The sequence below is a fragment of the Salmo trutta genome, chromosome 13 (genome assembly GCF_901001165.1).
Source record: "Salmo trutta chromosome 13, fSalTru1.1, whole genome shotgun sequence".
NCBI lineage: Eukaryota > Metazoa > Chordata > Actinopteri > Salmoniformes > Salmonidae > Salmo > Salmo trutta.
The window spans coordinates 13,891,686-13,900,130 of NC_042969.1; the positions used below are offsets into that span (position 1 = coordinate 13,891,686).

At 43.3% G+C, this 8,445-nt stretch overlaps 1 protein-coding gene across 1 annotated transcript; it reads right to left on the bottom strand.

Moving 5' to 3' along the window:
• Positions 1-1,258: 1,258 nt before the first annotated feature.
• On the bottom strand, positions 1,259-7,502 carry LOC115205241 (cofilin-2). The gene is made up of 4 exons (XM_029771012.1): positions 7,374-7,502; positions 3,152-3,462; positions 2,940-3,016; positions 1,259-2,185 (listed from the first exon to the last, which is right to left on the bottom strand). The coding sequence occupies exons 1-4, from the start codon at positions 7,374-7,376 to the stop codon at positions 2,073-2,075; spliced, it is 504 nt and encodes a 167-aa protein (XP_029626872.1). The 5' UTR covers positions 7,377-7,502; the 3' UTR covers positions 1,259-2,072.
• Positions 7,503-8,445: the final 943 nt, after the last annotated feature.

The window sequence follows — 8,445 nt, forward strand, 5'->3', positions numbered from 1 at the left end:
CTGACTGCAGTTCGGTGTCATAATCGACTTCAGCAGGCAAACGCTCACCAGCATGATGGAGAAGTGTGCTCTTCAGGAATGAATCCCGGTTTCAACTGTACCGGGCAGATGACAGACAGCATGTATGGTGTTGTGTGGGCGAGCGGTTTGCGGATGTCAACGTTCAGAGGGCCCATGGTGGTGGTGGGGTTATGGTATGAGCAGGCATAAGCTATGGACAACACAATTGCATTTTATCACTAGCAATTTTAATCCGTGACAAGCTCCTGAGGCCCATTGTCATGCCATTCATCCGCCGCCATCACCTCATGTTTCAGCATTTTAATGCTAGGCCCCATGGATCTGTTAAAAATTCCTGGAAGCTGAAAATGTCCCGGTTCTTCCGTGGCCTGCATACTTACCAGACATCCATTGAGCATGTTTGGGATGCTCAGGAGCAAGGTGTTTGACAGCATGTTCCAGTTCCCGCCAATATCCAGCAACTTCACATAGCCATTGGAGTGGGACAACATTCCACAGGGCACAATCACCAACCTGATCAACATTATGCAGAAATATGTTGTGCTGCATGAGGCAAATGGTGGTCACCCCAGATAGTGACTGGTTTTTCTGATCCACACCCCTACCTTTAAGGTATGTGACCAACAGATACATCTATTCCCGGTCAAGCGAAATCCCTAGAATAGTGCCCAATTCATTTCAATTGACTGGTCTCCTTATATAAAAACTAAAATCTTCATATTTGTCTTATCACTTTACAGTAGCCTCGACAAAATGTTGCCATGAGCAGCACCGCAGATATTGAAATGAGCAGACGCAAGAACTCGCTCTCACACAGCACGAGTTCACTTCACACCGTGGTAGCCGCTTCCAAGCGGAGAAGGTGAGCCTCACGCTTCAATTTCCCATTGTGCGGAAATTGACTCACTATGCAGCATTTACTTTCTGTATCTGTCATATCGCTTAGTCTACAATTAATTGGCTTATGTTTCAATATAATTTCTAACAGCAAAATTCAATCAAGTGGAAAGTTATGGCACAGAATACAAAAAAATTAAAATTTACAGATAACAGCAGCCCCATGTAAGCAGGTTGCAGCACCAACCACTCGTTTTCAGTAGAACAGTACTCCAGATTTATTACCCAGGCCGCTGTGACTCAATAGGAATCAAGCAAAAACAGCCACATTCATTTGAACAGGCTAAATTATCAACAGTATTAGCTTGCCACTACTTAATCACTAGACAAAACAATGCAGTTAGAGGTTACTTGTTTAGTGCCTTTTTATTAGAGACAAGGAGACCATACAAAACATCCACCGATTCAATACCAGTCCAAGTTCTAAACACAGGCTGTTGAAATAAATCACCCCCATCTTACCTTCACACTACCCAATTCAGACTTCTAACCCTACCAGATACTGTTGTTTAAGGAATGTGTTAAATTATTACATCAATGCCATGTTTTTACTCAGAACTGGAAATAACTAATCACTGCAACATTTTTTGGAATTTGCATGTAAAAAAAATAAATAAAAAGCAAATGTGTTCCCCTGGAATAGGTTGATGAATCTTGTGCAAATCAAGAATAAATGGTTTTGTACTACACCTAGTCTCAGCTACACACACTTAGAAAACTTAACTAGAAGTTAGGCAAAAAAGGTAGTAGTATAATTAAGAATATCTTGGAGGATTCAATAGTTGGAACTGTGGAGTTGTTGCCGGTCCCTTACTCTGCAATCGTCATTCTAATGGAATCCAGAGAGAACAAAACCCTGTCCTCAAACATTTACATTGTGTATTTAGTCTTCATAATCATCCTTCAATTTTGTATTTTTGTATTTTTTATTGCTTTTTTCCTTTTTGTGTGTATTTTGTTCATTTTCATTGTGTTGTGTGAACTGGAATGAAAGCCTGCAGTTGTGGAATTTGAAAACTGCCTGCCTGCCCCCCCCCCCCTTAACAGTCCCACAAATGATCCCGGTCCTGCTTCGCCCCTCCTCCCAACCATATTGGAATGAACAGCCAAACCCCTCAGATGTGTCTGGCTTCAGTTGAAGCCCGGGGCTAGATTTATATAGGGCTTCCTTCCAGGGTGACTACCGATGAGCCTCCGAGCTTGTCTGCAAGGGTGCGTCGGTCCTTGATGTCTTCCAAACCGTTCACTTGCCACTCGTGTTTGATACCTGAAACAAAATCAGAGGGGAAATTTAGCATCACATTGGACACAGCATTTTATGACAAACATTTTATAAGTAAAGAAATCCCCCCGTAAAGGGTTCAGATCATACAGTCAACACACACATTGAGTATACAAACAATTAGGAACACCTTCCTAATATGGACTTGCACCCACCATAGCTGACCAAAGTCATAAACATAGAAAAATGGAGTTGCCTGGTAATGTTAACAGTACTCTATGGATTTTATTCAAATAGCCAAAAGGGGGAGACACGGGACACATTGAACTATAGAAATTCAGCCATGGCAATATTAATTCTAACAATAGATATTTGGATTGTTAAAGCAACAGGGATATTGCGCCATCGGAGGTTGGATTGAATTGTTTGAGCTTTCTGTTAAAGTCTGACAAAGGAAATATTCCCAAATATTGAAAATGGGAAACAATTGGGATTCCATAAGTAATGGAGACCTCCATTGGGGTCGAGGCAGTAGGGTTTATTTGGTTAGATTAACTTTGTACTGTATCTTGAGATGACGCCAAATTTGTCTATGATCTTCAAAGCTTTTGAGAAGGATTGAGATACATTGTCCAGATAAAGTAAAATATCGTCGCCATATAATGAGATGACATGATCCGTAGAATTGCGAGATGTTGGTGTAATTTCTTTTGATTGTCAAATTGCCCGGGAGATGCATTTAATTTGAAGAGCCCAGAGCCCAATAGGACTCTTCCATCTGCAACTGTCTGTGACTCACCTGTGAACTTCTTCTTGATGGCATCTTTTGAGCTGGCGTAGATCATCTTGCTCTTCAGGGGAGCACCATCTGGGGCCCTGTCAGGGAGGGGGAAATGGTTTAACTTATATCCCGAGTGTAGAAGCCAAGTGATTTTAACATTCAACAAGTGACACCATACTAGAAAATGTACAATGATGTCCTCCCCCTCAGTCTAGCCAAGCTCCCCTTACCAGAAGATGAAGACCAGGTCCTCTTTCTTGGTCTCCTTGGTCTCATAGGTGGCGTCATAGAGGGCGTAACGGCAGTCATCTGGGGGCAGCATCTTGACAAAATGCAGGTAGGGGTCCTGGACGGTGACGCCCACATCTCCTGTCAGGATCTCCTGACCCTCCTCCAGGATGATGTGCTTCTTGTCCTCACTAAGGCAGAACAGCACCGCCTTCTTCCTCTTCTTCTTCTCATCCTCGTTTGCCTGCAACTTGCGCACTTTCATCTCGTTGAAGACTGTGATAACGTCATCTGTCACTGTCACCCCGGAAGCCTGCGCAGACGGACAGAGATTACGATGCATATATGCATCCGAGGGATGAGGAACAAAAACCTGAATGGTCTGCAGCTACCCAGGCTTCATGAACCATTCAATTCAATCAATACCGACTGATTACAAAACTAAAACTCCAGCTCCATTTCTAAACAGGAGGTGTCTTGTTTATGCAGCAATGGAGGTTATCCAGTCCTAATGGCCAGCAAAGAAGAGTGACAGGACAGAAAACACAGATACAGAAGAAATTGGAAGGGGGCCTGAGACTTACCACGCTGCAGAAATTGACCCTTCAAGGAAAGCTGATAAAGGCAATCGAGAAGGAGGTAGCAGCACAATGACTTGCAGTGATGAACGAATGCCCATTAGTCCAATGGGTGGGGGACACCATAAGCAAGACGGCTATCCTGTTTCTATGACCTCTACCCACATGATCAGTCAAGATAATGGGGACTATGCGAGTCACCATCCATGGCATTGGCCATAACATGATGTACAGCGTGACTCAGGAGTGGCATTTAGAAAAAGCTGAGGGCTTTTTGAACCTTTCCCCACACCAACATCCCTGATGAGTAATAGATGTGTATTGGTAGTTCGCCACTGCCTGATAAGGGCAAGTAACAGGTGTGGCTTTGAAGCATCTCAAAAGGGAGGGTTTTTCCCCCTTCCTATAAAACTAAAAGTTTACAGCACGCAAGATAACCATGCCATGTAAGAAACTGCTGTAAAGTAGCCATGGGAGTGAAGCTTGGGAAAGGTATCAAGACTTAGAATGTATGGGTCGGTCTCAGACAATGGATCCTGTGTGGGAAATAACAGGCCACATCCCTAAGTCACAACAGCCCTATAAACCTTGCCGGTCTTCTGATTCCCATTAGAACATTTTACCCAACAGGAATCACGTCAACCCATGCAGGAACCAGGCAGAGGATGTGACCAACTGTCAAAAGGATTGCTGTAACATCCCTCCCCGTCTGGCAGGTTGTGGCCAATCCTGTCACCCCACCTTCTGCTAAATCAGGTAGACTAGGCATTCCTTTCCTCAAGTAAAGCCAGATCCATACAGCAGAGTAAGCTTTCATTAAAAATGGCACTCCTGGCCTGAGAGTTGCTTCATATCATCCAGAGCCCTGCCACTGTGTAGTGACCCAGTTTGAAGGAATTTGTGTTAAGGGTGTGGGCATGTTTTCTCTGGGTGTGTGGATGGCCAGGGCCTGTGTGAGAGAAACAACATTGGGCTCAGGATGTAATCATCTAGTGATGAGCCCGGAGAGTTTGGACACGTTTGGATTAGTGACGTCCGAACAGGAGGGAAATGACTGCCAAAGAATTAAAAAAAGCGTTGCCAGGGCAGACTTCAATTTCCAGGGCAATCATTTACTCTAGGAAGGGCAGGGGCCTCATACAGAGGGCAAAGAGGCCAGTGTTTGCAAACAGCAGCCAATCGCCATGCATCTTCATTAAATCCTGCCATCTTCCAAAAACAATGAGCACTCCCGTTACCATTCTGAGAGCTCTTCAGACAATGCATGTTTCTTCACACTGCAGCAAGTCACGACACAGACTGGAGCACTGACTGGGGATGCCTGTATGAAAAGACCAATACCATGAGCCAGTGAAGATTATACCCTTTTAGTCCCTCCATGCAGAAAACCTTCTGAGCAACAGAGATCCCTTTCTTCCTACCATAAAACACCCAGAAATCTCACCAAAGGGTTCAAGTAACGGCACAGGATAAAAGACACAGCCATGTCAGGTTCCTGACTGCAAACCCAAAGGAAGCTCTGGAGATTAATCTTCACTTATGCTGCACTTCCACCTAAGACCTAACCCACACCAGTCTGTCTCCAGTGTTTTATGTTAATGAAGCGCTAGTGTAATTGTGTTCACATCAGGTGTGACACTAAAGACATGTGGCGAACAGAATCAACAACCTCTGCATCATTAAGACGGTTGCTTTGCGAGGTGTTAAATTCATAGTAAGCCATTGTTATGCAAATGCAAGCTGAAAAGTACCAGTGGCCCGGCATTGGGCCCCAAATCAGAGCATGTCCGCAGGAGCCATGGCCCAGTGAGTCGTTAATGGAAACAGAATAGTCTGATCCTTTTGGGTAAACACTAGGGTAAATATTAGATGAAAAATCTCAATACGTTTTATTCCAATTCACTTAAAATGAATTGAAAACAAAATCCTTCACCAAGTAGCTGTAATGAACAAATCATTTTGGTTTGTTTTTCCTGCAGCTGTCCAAATCGGTCCAACTGCACCCATAGGGCACTGAAGACTACTGTGGCTGGGCCTTTTCATGACTGAACCAGCACTTCCCTCAGCCAAGCCCTTGCACCCAGCCATCTCACTACCCAGCAGGAATCAGATGACCATCGTGTTCAACTGTGACCATTCTTTCATTATATACAATCCAACCAACACATTGATGTCATGTTGTAATACATTATTCATATGCTCATGAATGGTACATGATAAAGGCCTCACAAATGAATAGCAAGTGGGAAAATAGGATAGCTCTAATCAGTCGAGTAAATTGAGATCTGCCCTGCCCCCCCCCCCCCCCCCAAAAAATTAACAATTTGAATTTTGTATAACCTTTCATTCAAGTGAATCTAATGTGGAAAGCAATGACAATAGAAACTAGAATATGCATTTTCGTCCAAGCACGATATTGATAATTCGGCAAATGTATTCAGGGTTAAGCCAACCTAGCTGTGGTACACGAACATTTACGACGAATTGTTTTGAGTAGTAGGCTACAGTAGTTATATTTGGTCGTTCGCAAGCATCTCGTGCGTTTCTGACGCACTTGTCAAGACTTGATGCGTAGAAACCAGGAAGAACGTCGTGCGCAACACTTGCCAACGACAAAAGGCCCACATGCAAACCTTTAGCTAGTGATAGGGGTGTCACCGTTGTGAAAAATAGCCTTGGTCTGATTTTGTTATACCATCACTAAATTAAGCTACTCTGGATGCAAACGTAATAGCTAGTTGGCTACTGGTGCAAAAATGCTCTTTGCACCAAAAACCAGGGTGGGGCCATGAATGCAGTGGTCGAAACATGTGCACTATATAGAGGCAAAACGATGTCTTGAAAATACCAGCCCGCTAACGCGTTTATTTTCACGTTGCAAATTAAGCTAACGCTAAATGCTATAATTCAAGCTAACGTTAGTCAAGAGGCATGGCACCTGCGCACGATAGTTAAAAATCAAGGGGCTCGGACGGACCAAGACAAAGGATTTGTAAATCAAATTAACTAGCTTCCTAAATGGCTAACGTAGCTACGGTATGCGCATGCACAGAAAATGCACACCGTTAGCCATGCTAACTTAGCTGTTAGCACCGGCGAATACAAAGCCAGATACAGTTACTTAGCCAGCTGGTAAATTCACGGGGAGGAGTAGCACCGGCCAGTACTAACTAGTTAGCTAACTTGATAGCATATAAATATGCGGATGGAATAGGCTGCTACTTGCGACTCGAAGTGCTAGACTGGGCATTAGGCCTTACTTAGTGAAGCATTGGGAGGAAGGAAATGGCGCCAGTTGTTTGGGGTCGTTTTCCTTCTACAATAGGCGATTACAACGGCAAGAGGAGACGAGCATACACCTGGATAAAACAAGCTTTCGAGGGAAGGCCAGTCACCTGAATGATTCAAAAACAATTTAATACCATCCAAGATTCAACATCCAGCTAACAAACGTTCCTGAACACAGCAGGATGGAAGTCACTCACAGCTGACCCGACTGGGACAATTTGATGCTGTCGAGTTCATCTCAAAATTAACTCGCTGTTCATGAGCTAAAATACATTGCTTTAAGACGAGACACACTCCAATGACAATATATTTTCAATTATATGCCACAGAGCTAGCTAGTTGTTAAATGGAAACGTACCATAGCTGTCTCTGAATTGGTCGGCGTCTGGATAGAAATTGAATGAGCTGTGATGCAGTGTCTGTAACGTCTCGCAAACACTTGATACACCACGTGGACGCGCTAAACTGCGCGTGCTTGATGATGGGGTGGGGAGCGCGAGCATCTCCAGGAAAAAGTGGTCATGAGATTTAACGTAGAGCATGGTGGGAATAGAAGTTCTAAACCCTTCTGTATAACGTTTCATGTTTGTCAAAATAAAACATAAAATGTGGTTACTTTTATGCCTGAGTTGAGGCACTGACATCAACAGAAATAAAGCTTTGGGAAAACATGCTCCCTGCAACACAGAGATTATGTGTGAATAATATAGTACTACGGACAACTATGCTATTCAGACATGAGAAAAATAATATTTCATAGTGTAGAATCCATAATTGCAAAGTATTCGGTCTCGCCTCACCACACCCCCTGTAGGTTTGTTGAACTCACTTCCAAATATGGAAGCGAATGGTGGCGACAGCAGTGCACGCGCCTCGGTTCAACAAGGCGGCCCGCGACGCCGATCACCATATAAGGAAACAAGGACATGATTTTCGCTATAGCAAATTTCACTACGCACTCTACGCACTGTTGGTGGGAGCAGCATTGTGCAGTACAGAAAGGAGAGTGACATCAAGGAGGGGAAAGTAGGAGGAACAAAGGTTCTGACGCTGGAATATGAAAGGATGACGAGTCAACTAAGCAGTTTACAACACTAAAACCTGTCCGAAATTATGAATAATTTAAATAACCCTGCTTAATGCCAACTAACAGTAATGGGTGATTGATTCATCATCATTACCATTTCAAGACTGACCACCAAACTTATTTTTCTTATTCCAGTTATGTGAAGACTAGCATGATTAACTGTATTTTTTAGAAAGCAATAGATTGCAATCTTTATACTATAGTTAATGCTGTCCTTCCCTTTATCCATTCAATATTGACACCCTCTCCATAAAAGGAAGACCTTAATCAATAATAAAAAAAAAAAACATTTTTGGCATGACAAAGTGAAATCTGTATATTGTGATTAACTAATCAAGAACTC